Genomic DNA, 24,210 nt, shown 5'->3' on the forward strand with positions numbered 1-24,210 from the left:
GGTAGGTCGTGGCGTTTAATCGATTTTCAGTTGGTACAAAGGGGACCAAAGTGCGTCAAGAAAATATCCATATTTTCCATTGCTACAAGGCAGGATGAATCCATGCTTTTATGTTGTTTATGCCAAGTTCTGACCCGACTGCTGCCTCTCTACCAATCTCAAACCAGTCTGCCCATTCTCCTCTGACCTCTCACATCAACAAGACATTTTCTCTTTTTTGGACCATTCTACGTAAACCCTGGAGATGGTTGTGCGTGTAAATCCCAGTAGATCAGCAGCTTCTGAAATGCCCGCTGGCACCACCAACTATGCTACATTGAAAGTCACTTAAATCCCCTTTCTTCCTCTTTCTGACGCTCGGTTTGAACTTTAGAAAGTCATCTTCACCACGTCTAGATGCCCTGAATATGTTGGCTTGTTGCCATGTGATTGGCCGATTAGCCATTTGTTTATTTTAAATGTGTGCCGCTTCAGCTTGCGGGCCTGACATTCCCATCACTCACAGCATTGAGCGTCACTCGGTTTCACCTCAACTCGCAAATCTTACTCAGTTTTGGGATCTTTCAAATCCTTTTAGTGGATTAGCTGTCAAACGTAGAAGCTTCCTGTACAAGCAATTCAGTACAGTACAGCCCCACGTCAGCGGAGTATTTCTCCAGAACGCGAGGATCAACGGCCAATTCCACAATTATTCAGGGACACATAAATAGCCGGAGTAGATACACAGCAAATGGCTTTCAAGGGGATATTTTCCAGTTTCCTAGCAGTCTCTTTTTGCCTCAATTCCTCACCCTCAAGCTGCAATCAATCATCACTGCTCTTTTAATCTGCTCGTAAAAACCTCTGCTCTGCTTTCAGGAAGTTAATGGAAGTCCTAGTATTTGCTACAACTGTATAATTGCTACAAAACAAGCAACTCATCATCCAAGTAAAACGTCTTTTCCACTCTATGCAACCTTAAATGGTAAAGTTGACCAATGTGACCAAAGAGAGAAAGGAAACCCTTCACTCGTAGCAATTCAATATTTCACACTAACATCAGTTTGTGGTGTCTGCAGCTCACCTGTAAGTGACACTTTGCTTGTTGAAATGAAATGTGGGATGTTACTACCACAAACTTTCTACCAGGAAACTGAGCCAAGAAGACAATGCAGTCACGTTCATATCAACTAAAAGCTGGTGGATTGAAATGAACACTTAACAAAAAGCATGTAGTGACATAAACTAACCACATGGTGGCAGAAGCTGCACATAACAATAAAAAGGACATTCATAAGGAGTTTTTTTTTGTTGTTTTTATCATGTTACATGACAGGTACATGGCTCTCAGGTGATCATACCACTGTTCCCCAAAACATACGTATTGCCAGAAGAATAAATGAAAGAACGAGTACTCACGTTTTCAATGACAAATGTCCACTCTTTGTCCTCAAATTCCTCTGCATGCGGATCCTGCAAGGGCACAAAATGAGTGATGCGTTTCAAGTAATTGTTTATTTCCATTTGATCAAGTACCAGCATTTATTAAACACAGATGAAGAGTGGCGAAGTTGACTGCTTTTCCAGCCCTTTATTCCAGCGTTCTTTTCAGCCGCTGACCTGGTTTGTCTGTGATAAAAATCACAGAATGTTGGGCTACCAACTTCCTGACAAAATAATTATGTTGTATGCAGGGTTTTTTGTTTTTTTTTTTTTTTTTCCCATACAGTTACGATGCCTTTAACTGGACAGAAAGGAAAACTTGTTTCTGTTTCTCTCATCCCGTCTTGCTCCTGTCCATCTCTGAGTGATGACGACATGCAGCAACACAACAAGCAGCCACGTCTTGTGCTGCTGTGGGTGACTTTCAGTACCCTGCAGCTCACACAGAAGCACATGCACAGTGCATACAGTGTGCCGCTAAACGCACGAAACAAAAGGTTTTTCAGAAAGCAGATTAACATCAAGTTGCATGTGCTCGACCCAAGCTGGACCCATTTGTTGGATACAGATTAGCATGCAAGTCAGTGTCATTATAGCAAGCCTCAACCTCCAATTGAGCAAAAACACATCCACACAAAGACTATAAAACAGGGTAAAGGGCAGTCTAATGTGATTATACAGAGTAAGGACTTAATCATAACACAGTAACCCAAATATGAAAGTCCAATAATGAGCACACGTAACTTATTTTCCTGCTGATGAAGTCATTTATCAAGCAGAACCCCGACGTGTAACAGACATGTGCGATCATTGTTCAGATTTCTTAGATTACATTTTTCCTTTTACAGACAAAACTATCAATCAATAGAGTCAAAGAGTTTGTTGAAGCTGCAGTGTTTTGAGTACATACACCCAAGCAAACAAAGGCGATGAGGGCTTTTGTTTTTTCCTGACAACGCTCGTGACACACCCTGGGAAAATCAATACTCCTGCAGTCTGGCCGAGCAGTCAAACGCACCGGGCGCATGGCACAAACACACTAAGCAGATTCCTAAACTGAATCTTTTTAACAAGATAAAAACTGCTTCTAAAATCCAGCAAAGGACGGCATCATCTGCTGTACTTTCACACCGAGCTGCAGGTTAGTGACGGTACGCCTGTTCCTCTGTGTCACTGCTGTCACTAAATGATTCAACATTAACAAGGATCTTCATACGTGACATAATCTCACTTACATGATAATTACACAATTTGAAACTTGCTAAATTAACATAATGCCAGGTTATCGAGTCATATCAACTACCCACTCTGCACATGTTAGAACCATCTGCAAAATGGAGAGCTGGAGCAGCAGCCAGTTAAATTAATTTTTAATTTCAGTATCTTCCTGTTATAGACAAAGTTCAGCTCAGGCTGTGTGGCGGCGCACACCTCCCTGTGGTACATGCTCCAACACTGCTGAGCTCAGCTGTTCTCACTGCAGAGATTTAGGGCCAGACCGGGCAAAGAGTATATCATGAAATCATTGGCTTTCACCTTCAGTCAACACACTGCGGTAACATTTAAACTCAGAGTTAACCAGGTTTAACTGTAACCATCGACTGAGACATTATTTTACATGCAGACTGTATTGGTTCACTTTAAATAAAGACTCCAGGTCCACTGTTTGGATTCTCAGCCCTGCTCACAGAATGCAAGAGTAAGTCTGGCTGCTCTCAACCTCATAAAAAAAATTGTAGAAAGCACTTCTGAATAAATAAGCTCAGGAAAACTAACTTCTATGAGTGAAGAGAGGAGTTCAGCCTCTGGAGAGCTCAGCCTCCCAGCTTCTGAAGCCCAAACTAAAACAAAAAAGCACTAAACTGAAGACTTACATTAATCATTTGATCAGATAATGAGGTGCCATCTATAGGATTCATCAATTAAACGCCTAAGCAGGCAATTACTTGTTCTCACCTGAGCTATAACAACATAAACCTCCCATTAAAAAGCAGCCAGGGTAGCATTTTACTTCTGAATATTGATCTATCCGGAGACTGCCCTCCTTTCCACATCGAATCAACATAAATTTGAAAACTACAACTCTCACTGGTAGTGAAAAAAAAAAAAACCTTACAATCAATGCTGCTCTACAAAGAAATCAAGCTCGTTTGATTTGGCTATTATCCAGCAGTAGTCAGGGAACTTTTCCGTGGCTTTGCTCTGCGTCTCATTGCAAAAAACTGATTTATTACTTCCTTTCTGATAGGAATAGGAAGATAAGAGACTAAGGCTACGGCTACACGGAAACGAAACAAGGTTTTTTTTTTAAATGGGTACGAAAATTCTTGCAACCACACGGCAACGCTGCTGTAAAGACTCAGGTCCAGACGAAAACGGATGAAAACGATGAAACGATGCAGTACACACGCCACTGTGTCACGCCACGCTGTGAGACAATAGAGAAGTCTCACAGCGTCAACGTTTGACTGACGCAAAAACGTTTTCGCTGTAATAATGGAAACGAAACGACCTCGTTTTCAAACTTTCCCACTCTGGAACCCGTTCTCAAAAACTATCGTTTTGGGGTAGTGGGAACGCCGGCTCCGTGTGGCCGCGACAGCGAAACGATAAGAAAAAGTATCGTTTACAGTGAAAAACGTTTTCGTGTAGCCGCAGCCTAAGCCTGCAAGTACAGTGGTGCTAATCAGGTAAAATAGATCCTCATCAAAAAAGGGATTAGAGCATGTTTTTACAAACGTCTGGAGATAAAGTCACAAGATGATGCCTGTTAATGAGTCATCGGAAAACACTGCAGGAGGTCTCTGTGTCCGGTGTCGCAGGAGTCGCTAATTTGGAGTTAATAATGTACAAATATGTGGCAGAAAAGCAGAAAGCAACCATCACCTCCACAAAACAGAGACAGGTATGTCGGTATGTGTGGAGGGAGGCCTGGTTAAGGCAGAGAGAGGTAACAGGACACTGAGCGGTGAGCTGGTCTGTCAGCATAGAGGCCCAGCATGTTTAAGTAAGTTAGGCACTGTGGCTGATACTGAGTATAAGGTTTGTCATTTACCGACAGTAGCGATACACTAAACTGTGCAAAAACAAAATCTACAAATCTGGACTTAGTTTCTCCTAAAATGCGTGATGGACAGTGGTTAAACAGCTGTGGCCTACCTTAAAAAGAGTGACTGTGATCTCGATGTTCTCTGGTACAGGCCACACCACGACTCCTCTGTAGGGGTTTTTGATGCCAGGCTGCCAGCTATGGGCCTACAGGACAGCGGATACAGTTAGAAAAATGAGAAAACTCGTGATTGGTTATTCGGCTGCAGTAGTGAAATACAAACCTTAGATGATTTCCGTCGACTTCTGCGCGTCCAAACCACCACGAGTTTGTCGGGTTGCCTGTGAGGTCGGAGAGAAAAACGTTGGATGAGTGGAAAAGGGGCATTTATGTCTCAACCCAGCCATCCGACTCCATCAACGTACACACCAACATGTTAGGACTTTCAGTCAAACTGAGCTTGTATCTTCATGTTTCAACTCTGATAAGTCTTGTACTATCCAAACACGCACACATGAACACAAGTACACAACTGCACAGGCTCAAGGATATGAATAAATCATGATGAGACAACTGACCCCTGGCTTTGTCTCTGTGGACGGCTGCACGCACACACGGTATCATACACGCCATGCAGAAATTCAGAGTATACGGTGCAAGTGTAAAAGAGCAACTTTTGTATGTTTTTTATAAGTTTAGCTTGTTCAGTCACTGGGATTCTTCACCATTTCTCAAGACAAATGTGCTCTTGCTTCTTCAGGTTGGATGGCGTACAACTATTTTCAAATCATCCATCACAGATTTGGGTCCATCAGAGATACTTTAAATGTTTCTTTTTAAAAAACAGTTCAGTGTTGCTCTGGCAGTATGCTTAGGGTCACTGAACCTCCATCCCAGTTTCAGTTTTCTTTAAGACTAGTTTGCCTCAAATTTGCCCGTCCTCAGCAGCCTCCATCATGCCTTCATTCTGACTGCTTTCCCAGGCCGTCCCCATGAAAACGTTCTTATCATGCTGCCGGATGGTTTTTACAACCCCTTCAGGGTGACCTCTCTCCTCTCTGTTACAGCTCTTATTAATTTCCTCCCGGCCTAGTCTGTGTGTTTTGGTGCTGTGCCCTCTCTTGGCAGAGGTGGTGGTGCCATATGGATTTAATAAAACCATGCATACACCTAATCCCACACACCTTTCCTTTATAAAGCTCAGTGAAAATGAAACGGAGCACTTGTCCAGGAGCCAGATACCCCGGCCTTAGCTCCTCCTAGAATTTGCCTTCAGTGTTATAGCAAGATGGCGGCTTTCTGAGGTTAAAAGGAGTCAAAGATAAGTTAAAGTAAATAGCAATAAACTGTAAGAGGGGTTGAAATACACATCTAACATTTCAACAATCATCAGCATTGTTTAAGTTGGGTGATAAACAGAAAAACTGACACGTTCTGAAAGAAAGAAGGTAGGATAGCTCAAATGTGTGATGCGTGCCTCATGGCTACAGCATCTTATGTCACCGTACCGGCACGGTTTATCCCATATGATCGTCAGATGGAGCCTTGTGTGTTCCAAACAAGAGAAATGAATGATTATACAACAGGAGGATTTGTTTGCGATCCAGAATATGCTGACGTCTGTATTATTTACCATCAATACGCTGCTAAAGCAACACTTTTCTTTCACCATTTGTTCTTTTTCAGTGCTAAGAAATAAGCCGCCTTCCACATCTCTATTTGTTTTTATTAATATTGCTTTGAAAGCACCAGGTTTGAGGAGGGGGAGACATAAACGTCTGAATCGTAATCAATAGTGAGGTGCTTAGAGATTCCCACGCCTAAATGACAGTATGATAAGCAAAAGCCATGATAAATAAACATATTTAAAGACTCTATGAGCAAATCCAGACGGAATAATACAAGATACACATCACAATAACAGTAAAGCAACATAAAACAACAAACAAGAGGATCATTCATGATTAAATGACTGATCCTTTGTTAAAAAAAAATAAATAAAACTGTCTGGCTTTAAGCTTAAAATGTCTGAAAGTAAGACATTACACGTTTCATACGCAGGAAGGAGAACGAGCCTTTTTCCAAAGGAAAGTTTACATAAGAGCACCTTAAAATTCCCACGAAACGCAACTCTGAAAGCACTAAAAAAGCTCAACTATAAAAATCACTCATCTGCAGGCAAAAGGAATCAAATCTGTGGAAAAATTCCTCTGTCAATGACTTTGATATGCGGCTGTAATTACCAGAGTTTTAAGTACTGCAAGTGTAACACTGGAGTTACTGGGAATCTCTAAAAGCCCTTGTGGCAAAGAACTCAACAGAACAACAGCAAAGCAGCCATTCCAGGAAGAGAAAGAGACCATTTGACAGAAAGAAGACAAATGAGAAATAAGGGAAAAAGAAGTAATGAAAAGAGAAGAGAGGATAGAAGAATGACATGAAAATTTCAGCCTTGAGGAGAAGCCCCACATAAAGAAGCTATTGTTCAACAATACATGCAATATCAGAGTGCAGAAACACACAAATATCAATCTCTTTCTTCTCTCCCTGCTGTATCTGCTGTGCTATGAGAACAATTTAAACCATTTGTCTGCAGGCTAAATGACTTCTACGCACTCAAGGCTGCGTGCTTCTAATGTATCGTGCGAATCGATGGGCCATCAAAGAGGAATGCCCCAAGATGAGAAACATATATGATAGAAAACGCCACGATGGGCCCTTAAGAGATACTTCTGAGTTTCTGTACGTCATTTCCAAACAACACAAAGAGCTAATCTAACATTTCAAAAGCTCGGTTTACAATGGATGCACTGGTGTCTTGTTTGGGTAATGAAGTTATCATTTATTTCTTTGTAATGCTAACAGATGTGACAGACATGTATTATACGTGTTACAATAAATTCTGAAGAGAGGAGAGAAGAAATGGGGGGACATACAAAAATAATGAGATAATAAGCAAGCAAATGTAGCTGTGAGTAGTCAAATACATTAGAATAGTTAGAAAGCTCTACACTAATCCTCTTCATTAGGGCTGTAGCGATACACGAATCTCACGATACGATACACGATATTCAGCCAACCATTCGATACACTTACATCATTTTCTGAAAAAAAAGGGACAGTGTGATTTGACATGAATCGTCGTTAATTGGACTGGTGGTCCGTCCTTTGAAGCGGAAGGACAACACCGCCAGACAAACAGAAACAAACGTTAGAGCCATGCACTTTATATAACATTTTTATGAACTAATTTATCACTGTTTTGTAGAATGTGACCCCTGGCATTGTACTGTATTATATTAATGTTCTGTGTTTTCACTAATTGGAACGTCTGACTTTTCAATAAAGTTTGCTTTAAAATAAATAAATAAATAAAAATTTTAAATAAATAAAAAAAGAAATGAATAAATTAAATTAAATTAAAAAAAAATAATAATAATTTAAATCGATACTCGTGGCCGAAAAATCGATGCTTTATTGGGAAACAAAATATCGATATATATCACAATATCGATAAAATTGCTCAGCCCTAACTAACACACACTAATAATGACAGTACAACAATAAAGTTCCATTTGTTAAGCTCTAGGCTGTTACCAGTAACCAATTCTGGCTGTTATCAAAGAAATCTATCACACAATGTCATTAAGAATAGTTCAATTATTTGTGTTACATTATGTGTATTATTAAGTGTTACATGGTGAATCAGTGACCCCGAATGGACCCAAAGAGCAGCAACAGTCAATCCCGCATGCAGTGATTAATAATAATAAACAGCCCCAAAATCCTGACCCGAGCCGCCTTAAAAATGACCAAAAACCAGCTGCAGAAAGATGAGCAAGAGTGTCTGACTGTGTGTGGTCTGCAAAGAGATGGCAGATAAGAGTAAAAATGGGTCAGAACGGTCAGCGGGGGATCGGATGAGAGGCCTTCAAGACGAATTACAGAAAATCACATTTACAGGTCAGACATTTACTGTAGTTACTGCTTTCATCAAATTAATGAGCATGAAGGTATTCAATATTCTCTTAAAAGACTCCAGTATCACAGCGTGTAAAAGGTCCTGCTGTCACGGTGCACTGAGGAGAAAAAGTCCTGAACTGCCTAAACGGACAATTACGAACTCTTTTGAAGACAGGCAACTTTAAACAGAATTTGCTTTTAATGTTACATATCTCTTTGGATAAATTAACATATTATAACCCTAACTTTTGTATAACTTTGTAACATAGTCTGTGGGAAACTCAGAGGATCAAATGTTCTGGGTAATTTGGGTCCAAAAGCGGCTTTTATCGTGCTCCTTAAACCTTTGCAACGTAGTTTTTACACATGAATGTCATGTTCAAGGTTTGCCTGCAGTACATCGTACAAGTCAAGTCAAGTCAAGTCAAGTCAAATTTATTTATAAAGCACATTTAAAACAACCACAGTTGGCTAAGAGATGTACTATCTTTTCTACCTTTAGAAAAACTGAGATGCAAGTTATATAAGGCCGGCAAGAATTTCACAGTGACCTGGAGTCTCCTTATAGAATTTGTAGAAGGGTTCCCTTTCCAATGATGTACCTTAACACCAGCTGTATTACATGGTTATAAACATATGGTCACGCTGGAAACGTCAGCTCACTCAAATTATGATGAGAGGTTCCAGTCTGATTATTTTTGCATTGTTCCTGTACTTTTCTGTTTGTTTGTTTTTCGTTTTTATTTTTTTTTATTTTTGTCTTTGTTTAAGAGCCTTGGGGAGGGGAGGGAGGTGGTCTGTGTTTGTAAGCTGTATGTCTGTTATTGAAAAGCTGCAAAATAAAGTTTGAAAAAAAACAAAAAAAAAAACAACCACAGTTGACCAAAATGCTGAACAGAAGTAAAAGCAAATAAAAACAAAACAACAATAAAAAAAAAAACAACACAGGGAATAAACATTAACATTAAAAAGAAAAATAGAGAGTAGGAAGATAGAGAGAAGGAGAGAGAGCCAAGAATCAACTGGTAGGGAATGCCAAAGAGTACAAATGGGTTTTCAGATGCTTTTTAAAATGTTGCCTGGTCAAGGCCAATAAGCAAGGAGTTGCAATAATCTAAGCGCGCCGTGATAAACGTGTGGATCAGCCTTTCCAGGACATTCCCCGTAAGGTAAGCTTTAGCTTTAGCCAGCAGCCGCAATTGAAAGAAGCTTGCCCTGACTACAGACGATATTTGTTTATCAAACTTAAAATTACTTTCTAAAATGACACCAAGATTCCTAGCAAAGGGACGACAATAAAACTTAAGGGAGCCAATGGCACTGTCATGGCCATCAAGGAGATTTTGCTGGCCAAATAAAATGATTTCTGTTTTGCTTTTATTCAAGGACAGAAAATGTATCTCCATCCAGGTCCGGATATCATTAAGACAATCCAGCAAAGCCTGAACAGAGGTCTGCTCGTTCGTTTTTAGGGGCAAATAGATCTGAACATCATCAGCAAAACAGTGAAAGGAGATGTTATATTTTCTAAAAATTGACCCCAGTGGCAACATATATAACGAGAAGAGGAGGGGACCTAAAACAGAACCTTGCGGCACTCCACAGTTTAGTGGGGAAGTGGCCGAGGAGTACTGGCCCAGGTGGACAGAGAAGCTCCTGTCTGAGAGATAAGACTGAAACCATTTCAGAGCAGTGCCTCTAATGCCCACACAAGTGTTTTATCGAGCCAGAAGAATTTTATGGTCCACTGTATCAAAGGCTGCTGTAAGATCTAAAAGGACCAGGACAGCAGAGTTACCAGAGTCAGCTGTCAAAAGAAGGTCATTAAAAATCTTTAAAAGTGCTGTTTCAGTGCTATGGCGCGACTTGAACCCAGACTGGAACTTCTCGGAAATACCATTTTCCAGAATAAAGGACTGAAGTTGTACACAAACCACCTTCTCCAAGACCTTCGAAAGAAAAGGAAGCTTGGAAATGGGCCTAAAGTTTGACAGGATTGTTTGGTCTAGGTTATGCTTCTTAATGAGGGGCTGAACCACAGCACGTTTTAAAGCAGCCGGGACACAGCCGGCCCTTAACGATGAATTAATAAGAGTAACAACACATGGGCCAATGGTATGGAAAACCTCCTTAAAAAGACGGGGTGGGATGCTGTCAAGAGGACAGTGGGAGGGACTGAGGTGTTGCACGACATCAGTTAAAAATGGGAGGGAGACTTGCTCAAAGTTCTCAAACACAGCAGGGCAAATAGAAGAGACTGCAGGATCAGTAGCAGGCTGCAGAAGAGAGGACATCAGAAATCTTATCAATAAAAAATTTCAAGAAATCCTCACACAGTTTGGATGAAGGAGCAATAGCACTGGGAACACAGGGATTCAAGAGATTATCCAACGTTTTAAACAGAAACTGAGGTTTATGACTGTTGGCCGACACAAGATTGGCTAGAAACTGACTTTTAGCACATTTGACAGCTTTTTGATATTCAGCAAGAGAGTCAGTTAGAATATCCATGGAAACGTGTCGATGATCCTTCTTCCACTTCCTCTCGGCACGTCTACACGTTCGCCTAAGTGTGCGAGTGGTGTCATTAAGCCAGGGCTCCCCTCTTGGCTTGGAGCCGCTGCCTCTAATATGACCGTACAGGTGCCATTAAACATGTCCAAGAGATGGTCAGTAGTTAGACTACAGGCGTGATCCTGCAGAGCAGAGTCACAAAAAGCCATGGAGAAATCATGTGCAGTTGAAGGGTTAATTGTGCGCACACAGCGTTCAGTGGTGGACAATTTAACCAAGGAGTGGGGTAGAGTTACCCAGGCTCCGCCCTCGCAGTGACGCAACACCTTCGGCTCTGCTACACTTACTCAGGCCAACTGCTCATTCAGGTGGATTCGAGTTCCCGAAAAAATGGGAACTCCACCCACTTTGTCGGGAAGCAATCAACTTTGAGCAGCGCCAACCAAGGCGGGTTCAAGGTAGTGACGTGGTTGAGCTGCCACTCAACCCATGGATTGTACACGGAAGCGCTTCATTCAATATCAACATGGAGCAGCATCAAGCTTTTGACACTGCTGTAGATGCTGTAATGAAAGTGTTCGACGGGAGATTCTCGTTAAAAATCGAGCAAAGAACAGCCCTTGAATCGTTTCTTGACAGGAAAGACGTTTTCGCCTGGCTTGCTCCCTACTGGCTTTGGTAAGAGTTTAATCTACCAGTTAGCCCCGCTGGTAGCTAAATCATACGTCAGAGGAAAGAGTGGTGTGATTGGCTTAAGCTTAGGCACAGCCTTTTCTGGCCACAACCAGTAGCAACCCGAGGGAGGCGGGTTGACCAGGCCATTTCGAATCGTATTCGTTATGGTCTTGGTCAGACCAGAATCTCGAAGAGATTTGAAAGTCTATGTTAATCAGGCTAGGGTAGAGTAACGTTGAAAAAAAAAAACAGCAAAGTGGTCCGAGATATGCGTGTCAACAACCTCTGTGACACGTAACTCTAGACCGAGAGACAGTATGAGGTCCAGAGTGTGTCCCTTCTCACGCGTTGAGGCAGATACAGACTGAGTAATATTAAACGAGTCAATGACATTCAGAAAGTCTTGTACGAGGGGGCGCGATTCGCAGCAGACGTGAATATTAAAATCCCCGACAATTAGGAATCGGTCATAGCTCACTGTCAGCCCTGCCACAAAGTCAGTGAAGTCACATATGAAATCCTTGTTGAACCGAGGCAGACGGTAAACCACAGCACAAAAGTACAGTAATGAGATGATCAAGGTGAAACTTTTCACCTGTAAGTGGATTTAATGTCGACATGAGATCACTTGAACAGACTGCAGAGCTACAACAGTTAGAAACCAAACCACTGCTGTTCCCATCAGATGGATAAAAACAATCTGTCAGTAATCTTTGTGCATGCCATTAAAGAAAAAAAATCAGTGGGATGCTTAAATGTGCTGAAGGCTCAGTGCACATGTCGATCCCCCCGAGATGGTTGGAAGTGCAGGGTGTGTCAGGAAGTTGTGGTTGCCCTATCTTTCCTGTAGGAACAGCTTCGTATTGATATGACGGTCCCTGACCAGCATTACGCATACAAACACCAACGACACACCAACGGTAACAAAGCCAAACGCCCACAGCAGGGTAGGGCTCGGTTTAGTTCAGCGGCACGGCACCAAAATGTAGCCAAGTGATAAACACAGTGATAAAAGATCCAGATAATGACTTTGGTACTTAGGAAAGGGAATGAATTATGATTTCCATTTTTAATCCCAGAATCAGCCATCATTTTGCCCAGGCAACAGAGACATGAATTACTATAGTTGATCACAAGGAAGTCTAAAACTTCAGAGGACAATCAGAGTGGGAGGAGGGGGGATAGGCAAGAGAAATATGATCGAGAGAGACAAACAAGCAGAACAGGGAATTGCACAGCCAGATGCTGACAGGAAAAGCTTTGACGTTGATCTTTTTTGCATTTAAAAACATTGCAGATAGTGTTTACATTTAAAATATTCTAAGAATTAAACTTTTACATGAACACGGTAGCACTGGCTGCCCACCGTAAAATAAAAAAAAATTAAAAAATGTACCAACACTTGTTGCCGTTTACACAACATCTCCAAATGTTAGCCGTAAAAACTTTAGTCACAAAGAAAATAATATATAGTGAAGTCAGGTTTCAGGGAGCCTAATTACAATGTGCCCTTCAGGCTTTGGAGCAACTAAGTACCCATTTACACTCAGAAGACTCTTAAAGCGCTTCAAGATGGCTGTAACTATCTCTTTTATAAATCTGCAATATAAAAGTCAGAGAAGGCGGCGCATGCTGCTTTCAAGGACCGATAATAAGCTCTGTAATTCTCAAACCCCACCGCATACACGACAGACGTCTTTTACACAACGAAAACGTGTAAACTGATGTCAAAGTTATTTCTGTGTGTGATTCAATTACTGGAAGAAAAAAAAAAAAAAAAAAAAAAAAAAAAAAAAAAAAAAAAAAAAAATCAAGGGTGCAGAATCGTAAGGGTTGAAAGTTCAATTATCAAACAAAATTCACATTTACTGACCACAAAAGGCCTTAACTGCTTAGGCGATGAGTTAGATTTCTTATTAACACATTTCCCTACAAGAAGAGACAGCTGAGGTGGACTGGATGTCAAATGGGGCCACTTATGTGTTCACCATGTCTGAGGAGACAAAAGGTAACAAGTAGAAAGGTAAGTCTGGCTGGATGAGTGCTCCACCTGAAAGAGGAGGTCAGGTAAAAGCTATTTAAAGCTTCCCCCTTGAGAAAACTCAAGGAGCTCGAGGGAACAAAGTGGTGATGAATGACAGTTGTGAGAAAAGCAGATTTACCACTCAGCAGCTGTAAAGTTGCACTTTACAATCACTGAATTCTGCTCATCATTCCATCCAGGTGAATGTTGAGCCCAAATAAATACGTTACGGTGCCTCTGAGAAGAACAGGACAGCTGTGAGGTCACAGTCAGTGAGCTTACGTGTACAGTTAAGTTGTGATTATACCTCAATCCTATCAGTTAATTGGACGACTCCCCTTCGTCTCAGTATACATGCACAGGAGAGGATTGGATTTATTTACCATTTATTTATTTTAAAATGCATCCTATCCTTTGTGGTTATTCTTTGTTGTAACCAGTGTCGTCTTCTTCTTCCTATTCTTCTTCTGTGTACTGCAGAGCAGGCGCAGAGGACCTGAGCCAGTTTGAGTCTAGCTGAGTTTATCCAGGCAGGAGTAATTTGTTCGTCTGGCTTTTGAGAGCTTTGACCTGGTATGATTTCAGTCAACCAACACACTAAGGCGTATTTTAAAAGTTTTGGATGGGCGAACACCATAATTTGTTTTCCTTTTGTGTCATGAGATATTCCCCAAGCTATGGCTATGGCCAACCCAGACACATAAAAGTCTAATTTATTGTCTCCTGATTAAGTAGTAACTGCTAAATGCAACACAAAGCGATGCACACATCAGGAATGCTACTTTCTTAATTTACTGCCTCATCTAGTATGTCTTTCTTTTCTGACAGAAGCTAAACTCTGATGCAAAATTTAGATTCAACAACAAAACAACAACAAAGTGATAGATTATGATCTCACAAACAAACATCTGAGCAAGAACCACTATGAAAAGTCCATGTGCTGGCCTAAGAGAACACTCCCATCTAAATTAAGGTGACATTTCACGTCAGACAAAGGAATTTAAAAAGCTTTGAGATACTTTCGCCTTCTGCCAATTCTGTAAAGTGTAACAAACACAAATTACTTCCACTCAACAGTATATCACAGGTAGATTAGACTGTAGACACGGTGTAAATCACTTAGATCGCGTCTTTGGGAGCGACACAGATACGGGAATGATAGGAAGCTACCGTTCAGCAGGGGTAAATGAGGTAATAAAACCCACCCCTCCTTCAACAACTACCCTCTTTACCAGATAAGAGCCTTCGGGAGCGAACCGACGCAGCAAGAATCACAACCATCATGTGTTTGTAAGTGCTCACAGCAGAAAAACGAGGAGCCCTGGAAAAGACTGCGATGTGCATTTCTTAAAGCACATGAAAGGTCAGGGAAATGATACATTAGCACTAAGAGTCAAGCTCAAGGGAAACGTGAAAATATATCTGTAACAGGAGGTTACACAGTTACACAGACCCGATGCTTTGAGTTTTCTCCTCACTGTATGTGTGGAAATGATCCAACTCTTATCAATCTCTGCTGTGAGTTCAGGATCATGCAGGATTTTCTCCCGACTACTTCTCCTGACAGTTTACCTCTTTTTTTGAGGTTTTAAGAATATCTTGGGCAGTTCTTAACCCTGTTTAAGTGTAGTTGACTACTCACACAGCACATCTTAATCTAGACCAGAGATACTCATTGTGCGGCTCGCAAGCCACATGCGGCTCCTCAAGCTTTAATTGGTGGCTCGCACTCGCATAGTAGCTTATAACAAAATGGTAACAATAACAATACATTTTTTTCAAATAACATACAGCGAATATTGCACAGTATTAAGTATTTGTATTAAGTTTGCATTTTTATAGTATTAAGTATTTTTATTAAGTATTAATTAAGGCTTAATGTTGTTCCCTAAAGGGGGCACTATTAAACCTGGCCACGCAGCCCGCTTAAACCACCGTCACACTTGACCGCAGAGCACGCTAGCTCCTTTAGCCAGCGCGAGATGCAGGCACAATGGATCGGTTTTTGATTTTTAAAAAAAAGAGCAAAAACCAGCACAAAAACCATGCTAATCTTGAAAGTCTCACTATGATTACAACAACAAACTACAAATACAACATGAAGAAAGTCAAGGACATGCATGCCAGCTTCCGCTCATCCCAGTATTAAGGTAAATGTGGTCGTAATTGAAAATGTATTGCCTGTGTTGTTTCTTTTTTTGTGGGATGTTTTATATGTAGAAATGCATATTTGCAAAAGGGTACTTTAGTATGTTGTTGTAAAAGTGGCTCTTCCCTTGATTTTGCTCTGCCAATGTGGCTCTTGTGAAAAAAATAGTGAGTATCACTGGTCTACACAGTAGTTTTCAGCCATCTCCTTAGTGGTTTTGTTTGCTGATACAGTCCTCTGGTATGGTTGTTTCAAGGAATGGGAAGCTAGTCACTGAATCCATTAGTGTTAACTAACTTGTTACCAGGTGAAACGTAGAAAAAAAAAGCAGAAATATATAAGCTTTTGGCCAGATTGCATGCACATATAACAAAAAAAAAAAAAGCAAGGTGGTCAGTTTCACTGTAAACCGTCACTGTGATGCTCGATTTAACCTTTTGTTCGTGAACACTCATTAACAGCTTATTTATAGCTCATTAACGTGCAACTACTTGCAATTCTGAGGAGTCAAACTCTATAGATAAATGTTTTTTTTTTTTTTTTTATCCAATGTCCTTACTTCCACAAGCTTGCTCTGAATATTCTCGTGCACAGCTTTTCCGAGCAGTAACGGCAGGATATTTATGGTTTGTGTTGCTGTACTTTGCCACCAGGACACGCATGGAGAGCAAATCCTGCAGATCCTGCAGCACCGCTCTGCAGGCTGATAAATGATGAGCAGTCTCTGGAGCCATGTGTTTTTCTGCCTGGTGCAGCAGAGAGAAGCAAACCAGAGGAGTTTTCATCACATTTAACACCTCATTGACTGCTTCACAACCCCTGCAATACATCATGTCTGTTTGTGTGTGGGAGGAATGTGTAAATTCCTATTTTTGTCTATAATTGAAACACATACTGAAGAGGCTTGGAGTGATATAAAAAAAAAAAAAAAAAAAAAAAAAAAAAAAAAAAAATGGAGAAAGGTGGCAGTAGAAGCACTCAAACAGCTAAGAAACAATTGAGGAAAGGGAGATGCAATTAAGCCATTAAACAAAGAGAAAGAGAATCAAAGGGCAACACAGTCCAAGGTCAACGCTTTCATCCAAAATTCCTGCACAACCAAAACTTCTGCTCTGTACTATTACCTGGCATTGAAACCGCCCCCTGGTGCCAAACTCAAGGCCTCTGAATTTGAATAGAATGAAGAGCCACGTCAGACAAGTAAGCAGTAAGATGTTTTTCTGGCAGGGACAGGATGGACACGAGCCATAATGCACAAAGGCTCAACAGAGGACAACATGTCACAGCCTGACACATGTTTATCAGTTCCAATGAAACAGTCTGCTTTTAGCCAACCATCAGTGTCACGCTTCAACCGGGATCAACTGGGCTTGATAATAAAAAGTTTGGTCATAATGTAGGTTATTTATTAAAGCAACACTAGAGAAGTTTTGGGCCTTAAAACTATGTGTTTCCGACTCATTTTGAAGCACATCAACCTTTGTTACTTACGCCTGACACTGCCGCGTGGCGCCCGGTGGGTGAAACACAGCATGTGACAACAATGGTTTCAGCCTGACACGACAACACACTTCCACCATGAACAAAAATTAAAAAAATTAAAAAAATATCACACTGCTGTCATTACAGATAGTTAAAAAAGATTTAGCAACGACACTAAAGACGTTGTGACCAGAGGAATTAAGAAACAAGAGAAAAAGAGTGTGAGCGAGACACAGGACAAGACTAAGGTGCTGTTTACACATACCCGGGTATTTTGATAAACGAAGACCTTTCCCTTCGTTTGTGCCTTTCGTTTATACACAAACGGAGTTTTTTCCTCCGAAAACGAAGCTAAAAAAAAAACTCCGGCAAAAATGGAGATTTTTTAAAAACTCCGTTTAGCGTTTGTGTGTAAACTGGTTGAAAGAGACAAAAACGGAGTTTTGGGAATGGAATAAGGAGTTGTCGTCATAGTACAGAGCCCCGCCCCTATCCGCCATGTTGGCAGGATGCTAGCGTGAGAACGCCATTCATTGTTTATCTGGCAAGCATGGAGGTTCTAGCAGCATTTCTGTTGTTGAGAGCTATACTCGCTTGTGTGATTTTGAAAATTACAGTCATACAATGTATTGAACAATAAAGACATTTTTCATGGCTTTAGCAGTTTTATAGTTCAGCGCAACGTGTAAAAGTAGCTCAGTGTCGCTATCAGTCCACACACATGAGCCTGGTGCCATATTTTCTTCTTGAAAAGGATCCGGAAGTTCTTCCTGTCAGCGGTTCTCTATTAGGCTTCTGATTGGCTTGTGTGGAATTCTCATTGTTCTAACACTGCCACCGTCAGGCTTGGCGTAATTTAACAGCTCTTGATAGCGTATTTATGCGGATCAATGTAGACGTGGTTTTTTTTAAAAACGGGGCTGTGTGCACCTAGTTTTTTTTGCAAACGAAGGTTAGAAAATATGCGTTTATCAAAATACCCGTGTATGTGTAAACAGCACCTAAGTATCAGATTGGATTTTACTACTGGAGAGTGCATCTGTCCGTCACCCTTTTCTTTTTCTCTGAGCTGAGTGAGCTTCTTTGTTGCTATCTGTGAGTTTAACCGATCAGCTCTCATTCTGTTGCTTCTGCTTTGCTCTGTCCGTGAAAAGAATAAGATCGTGATCGTTTCTCCCTCAGCTCAGAGATTGAAGCTGTGGTCGACTCCTGTAATAAAACTAGCTTAGCGCTCCGTACGATGACAACCAGGAAATACACAACATCACAACAGCAGCGTGTTCTTCTGTGGTGTTTATTAAAAGTTGGAAATAAGTCAAACGAAGCCTCAGTTCGCTTGGTCAGTTTTTGCAAATTTTACAGCAAAAGTCTTGAAAGTTTGCAGCCGAAAGGTGTACTTTTTTCATCCTAGCAAGCATGACAACAGATTCTCTCCCTAGTAACAACCAAATCCTCTGCTGCTGTCATAAAGCAGGCTCTCTGATCTCTTTAACAAAGAAGTAAAAACCCACTTGTCTGTATGGCACTGTGGGGAGTGTGTATGGGTGGTTATAGCTCAGGAGGTAGAGTTGCTGTCTTCTCCTATTAATGCTACTGGTTTTATCCCCACCTTCCCCAGTTCACATAGTTTGACTAAAAGCATCTATAAAGGTAATGCAACATAAAGTGTCTTCAGAAGTTTTAAATCCCCACAAAAACGGCTGACATTGTGCGAGTACCTTCAATATATCTTTATGAAACGTCAGAACTCTTGAACCCTTTCCGTCTTGAAATATATTTGTGGAGGAAGATAACAGGATTGACCACGTATGCATGAGCCAGACAGAATAACGTAATCAATAATACATCTTGGCCTTGTTTTTTAACTTTAAAATGCAGTTCTGCCAAAGCACCAGCCTCAGGACAATACTAACACAGCGAGCCAGGGTTACATTAATGTGTAAAAGGAGGCATGAGGCTATAAGCTACCCATTTGTCACGCCTGACACCAGCACCCAAGTAAACCTAGCTGCCTGGCAAAATAACATGAAGCTTTTCTGAGCGTGCTTTATTAAAGAAGAAGAGAAACTGGATGCTTGTTGCCAAGTTACAATTACTAGCAGACATTATTAAAGCTGCGGTCGGCAACTTTTTTTTAGTCATATTAGCTTGAACTGTCATGGGATTCTGGAAGTAGAATATTAAATAGGCTGTTTAGGAAAAATAACGAAATCTGTAGCTCCCTCTGAAGCCTGTAATCATGCTTGCAAAAATCGAGCGCTCCCGGCTGTTTTTAACCAATCAAGTTAGGGTGGAGGAATCCTACCTGTCAATCACAGCTTGTGCACACGCTGCTGAGCGTGAGTCTGCCCCAGCTTGTGTGCGCTCACACTGGTGTGAACTCACGTGCACAAACTCGTCCACAGAGGGGGAGGGGTTTGGGGGGGATTCGGAGCTTGTTAGAGGTTGGGGGAGGGACCTGAAAGTTGTGTCAGTTCGAATTTTCCGACTTTAGACTCGGAATTTTGAAAACCTGCCGACTGCAGCTTTAAAGTAACAGATCCCAGTAGCAACAGAAAGCAGGAGATGTTGAATAGTTAAAGCAAACGGACCTTGTACTGCTACATCAGACCAATATGTGCCTAAAATATTTGCTCAAGCCCTAATGAAATATGATGTCTCTCTGGATGTGAACCCGGACAGCAGATATGTCAGGAGAAGATAATGATGACCAGATGCTTGACTTTTGAAAGACAAGACGTCTCATCAACAGCGCGCTTTGATGAGGCAGACTTAAGATAACAAGAAGAATATTTGCTCAATTATCGCAACACTTCAAGTTGTATCATAAGAAAAATATGTAGGAGGCACAAATCTCAAATTCATGGCTTTAAAAGTTAAGCTTTGAAGTAAAGCTGCATACTTGAATGGTGAGTAGCAGTGTTGTTTGCTTATAAATATATATTTAAAAAAAGCACTTATTACTCTTTATTTCCCAGATGTGGAACCGATCACCAACTTTTCACTTGGGGAAATACAAAAAAAAAAAGAGAAGACTATCATTATGATTCGGGATGATGCAAAAGACCAAGGTTGCACAATTTACACAAAATTAATCATTATTGCAATACCAACATGCACAATATAGATATCACAAGTATCCGTCTGCTAAACAGTGAGCATTAAACTGGACTCCACTTCTATCTGTTAATACTATTAATACAGTATATTTCAGATACCTTATACATTTTCTTTTATTCTTATTTTATATTTATATTTAATTTTAATTATCTTTTTATTGGTAGCACGACAAGGAAGAATTTCACTGCACATTGTACTGTGTATGATTGTGTATGTGACAAATAAAACTATCTTGAATCTTGAACAAAGACGTGTTGACTTGATTTATGACAAGCACAGAAGAAGGGCCGCATTCCATTTAGAGGAAGTTCTTCTTTAGCAACTAACTAGCATGCTCAGGTGTAAAAGTGGAACGCAGCCCTCATTAAACACACCTGAGATTAGCACCAGATATTTAAGTATTTATCTGTAAATCACAAAGTATCAACAATAATATAGCATTTATCCCTGATATTGTGAAGCCCTACTTATAATTACCTATAAATGACTGTAAGTGTCAGATGCTTCAACTTATTATAGAGATCTTCTTTAATCTTTTATCACTGAGAGCATAAATGGCAGAAACTAGAAGTTTACCCACAAATTCACATAACAAGAGCGTGATATCTGAGGAAGAGACTGATCGAGGAGAACGCCAGACCTTGCGTAAAAGAGACTTAAAATTGTACTCTTTCCTGACGTTAGTGAGAAATAATGTCGGAGCCCGAGGTGGTACGTGCGGAGGATGGCAACTCCCTCAGCTCTGCACATCGGATAACTAAAGCAGGGAATAGACTGTACAGATAAAGACCAGATGCTAGTTCAAAAATATAAAATAAGACCGGAAACTCCCCATGTCAGCACCCTCACTTCCACCAAAAAGATGAAAACAATAGTTAAGAAGTTGCCACAAGAAACCGTTGATTGTGGGAGAAAAGACATCGTTAGGGATTGAAACACCCAGTCCTATTAGTAGAATTAAAAAAGGTTCATAACTCTTTCTCACAAATCTTCTGATCTGATCACTGATCTTTGTAAATGCTACCATCGCAATAATGAACAACAGATGTGCGAAAACAAACCAACACAAGCCAAATAGTCATGGATGAACCTACTCTTCTTCTGTATTTGCAAAGTGACGTAAGATATGAGAGATTTTACCTTCTAATAGCTATGAATATCAAAAGGACAAACTCCTTATTTTGGTTGAAAAGAATAAAACTAAACTCATGTGACAGCTGGTGTCAAATGGCTGTTCACCTAAAGCACAGGATTTAGATAAACACCATCTCCCTGAACTACTTAGCTAAAGATTGCTTCAAGTGTTCTCCCAAATTATCAATATTTTAAAGATGGTGCAGCCGACTGAGTGTTAAAAAAAATGCTTTCACATGTCACAAAAATGTGTGTTTGAGGCACCAACACCTTTGTGCTTGGGAACGCACAAAGGGTATCCACACAAAATAAGCATTCGGCCTCTCTTCCTGTCATTGATTCCTGAAGTCAAAAGCCTGTTGGTTTCTAAAGATTCATTCTCAAAGTATTCACAATGCGAGACCCATGTGAGCTCTGGAGACTGTTTCCAGCATATACAGAAGGAATTTTTTCCACTGCAACAATAACATATCATCTTGACTGTTCAAAAACAGTGGACCAGCGCTACCACGAACACTTTCACCCGAAGACGGTTTAAATATCTATTTTATGTAGCATCAATTTACGTTAACATCAAATACCAACTTCTGGCTCACTAAGAGCAGCGTGACCTACTCCTGACATAACAGACCTTTGCAGGGAGTCTATAGAAAACTGTTCATCTCCGGTGTTTCATTAACTTGTATTTTAAGCCTACATAAAACCATCATAACTCACAGCTTATCCACTGCAATTAGTTACATAACCCTAAATGGCAAAGGAAAGGCTTTTCTGATATTTTCGAACAATAAAAGGGCCCCTTAGGTTGCAAAACAAACTGACTGCACTTTGGGGCCACCCACCCTTTGCTCTGGTAAGAGATGTACATTTTTCTCATTCCATTCTCCAACACGTTAACATCTGTCCCAGGTCGAAGCTCAATGGAGCTGCGTTAGTCACGCCTACAGCCAGCCACTCGACAATCCGTGTCTGCAGGCTACATCTTTGCTTCACAAGCCCCGGCTTCTCCCTCCCTACAGGACACAGGGCTGCAGGCAGAAGTGCGGCATATAGCTTCCGCCCATCTCTACACTTCATCTTCACTGTTGAAAACACGCCCGACAGCTCGTCCACCTCTTTGCGCCGACTTCCTTTCATTAAATCTGTAACTTCTGAAATATTTTGTGCCGTATATTGTTGCATATTGCAGATTATGTCAGCGTGTGGGCATGTGTTGTCATTATTTTTGACAGTCTCATCATAAGAAGTCATTATATATAATATATCACTCAAGTCTGGGTCTATGTACAAATATACATTTTTAATGGCTTTGGGACTGAAAGGAGTTGGATCTTTTCCTTTCAGATAGTACGGACTCAATCAAGGACACTTTTTACACATTATTCACCCCACGTACAGTATCGCAAGATCCTGACTGCCAGTGAAGTCAGAAGTCGAGCTCCAATTACCCACAGCATCCCGACAGCTTTCCGATGCAGTGGCTTGCTTTAGATTATATCAATAAAAGCGAAGGCACCCGGAACAAGCCCACGTGCTGAGAGGAAATCTTGCTGCATGTCAGTCTCTCTTTACTGAGGACTCACACCAAAAAACATTGGTACACAAAAAGAAAAGCAGTGGTTTTTGGGTTTTTTTTTTCCAGGACAGCCAGGCCCCTCCCTGCATACAGACATCCCTACAAACTAAGGAGACTGTATGCGTCTGTGTGCATATGTGTGAATTATGGCCACCGGGAATGAGCTCAGCATTCCAGCAGACAGAGACACAGTTTTCATGGGGCTTCAGTGACAGCACTGTGGACGCCTGATATTACCAGTAAACTCACCATTTCTTCGTGCATTCCACCATTAATTCCTGATATGAAGCCACAAACTGGAATTTGGACGCGTGCTTCCCCACACGTTGCAGTCTCTTCCACACAGAGGCCATGGTTCTTTAGGAGTTTCTGTGAGCCCTATCCCGTCCTGGACTTCCTTCTTTGGGCTTCCTTAACACGAAAACACGCTAATGTTTATATCTATCTGAGCATGTCTGACCCGCGTGGACACATCGTTAAATGTTTCTCCGGAAGCACGTTGAAAGAAAATATAAGACTGTACATCCAGTGTTGGATGGGGATCTTTACAAACTGCCGGATGAATCCAGATGTAAGGACGTGAAATCTCTGCAGCACTCGAGGTCCGATTTAATGGCGCGCATGATGCTAAGAGCAAAAGTACTCCATAATTTCGAAAAGCATGATGAGTAATCCACTGGGTATAAATATCACATTTCCATCTGGTGATCTTCCTGTAAAAGAAAGAAAAACAGACACAATCAGCAGAGCGAAAGCAGCTCCGTAAAGCCCCGGTTTTCCGGAGCACTCTGTATGATTTCTACATTTTTAACGCGAAGTAGCGCCACCAAATATTAAAATTCCCCATATAAAAAGATGATGTGACCCTTAAACTGTCCCGTTATCCCGGGCTGTGGCTTTGCACATGTTTCAACAAACAACTTTACACAACAAACCGACGTAACACTTTCTCCGTGTGTAAGAATGTGATTAGGACTCCGGCACCTCTGCTGCCAGCACGGCGTGCCGGGGGTCTATTCACTGGTGTTTCAAGCCAACTTGGGATGTTAAAATATAAATTAATGTGCTGAGGCAGTGACAGAGAAGCAATGACATCACACTAA

General features: G+C 41.0%; 1 protein-coding gene across 7 annotated transcripts in view; it reads right to left on the minus strand.

Annotated features, from left to right (window-relative positions):
- The window catches only part of ehbp1 (EH domain binding protein 1), a 145,498-nt gene that overhangs the window by 118,455 nt on the left and 2,833 nt on the right, over positions 1-24,210 (minus strand). For all 7 annotated transcript variants that reach the window (XM_075480445.1, XM_075480444.1, XM_075480448.1 and 4 more), the window contains exons 2-5: positions 23,357-23,820; positions 4,755-4,812; positions 4,582-4,677; positions 1,399-1,452 (exon numbers count right to left, since the gene is read on the minus strand). In XM_075480445.1, the coding sequence (XP_075336560.1) occupies positions 1,399-1,452; positions 4,582-4,677; positions 4,755-4,812; positions 23,357-23,460 (312 nt within the window). In that variant the 5' untranslated portion in view covers positions 23,461-23,820. The remainder of the gene's footprint in view (positions 1-1,398; positions 1,453-4,581; positions 4,678-4,754; positions 4,813-23,356; positions 23,821-24,210) is intronic.

The sequence above is a fragment of the Odontesthes bonariensis genome, chromosome 2 (genome assembly GCF_027942865.1).
Source record: "Odontesthes bonariensis isolate fOdoBon6 chromosome 2, fOdoBon6.hap1, whole genome shotgun sequence".
NCBI classification, from domain to species: Eukaryota; Metazoa; Chordata; class Actinopteri; order Atheriniformes; family Atherinopsidae; genus Odontesthes; species Odontesthes bonariensis.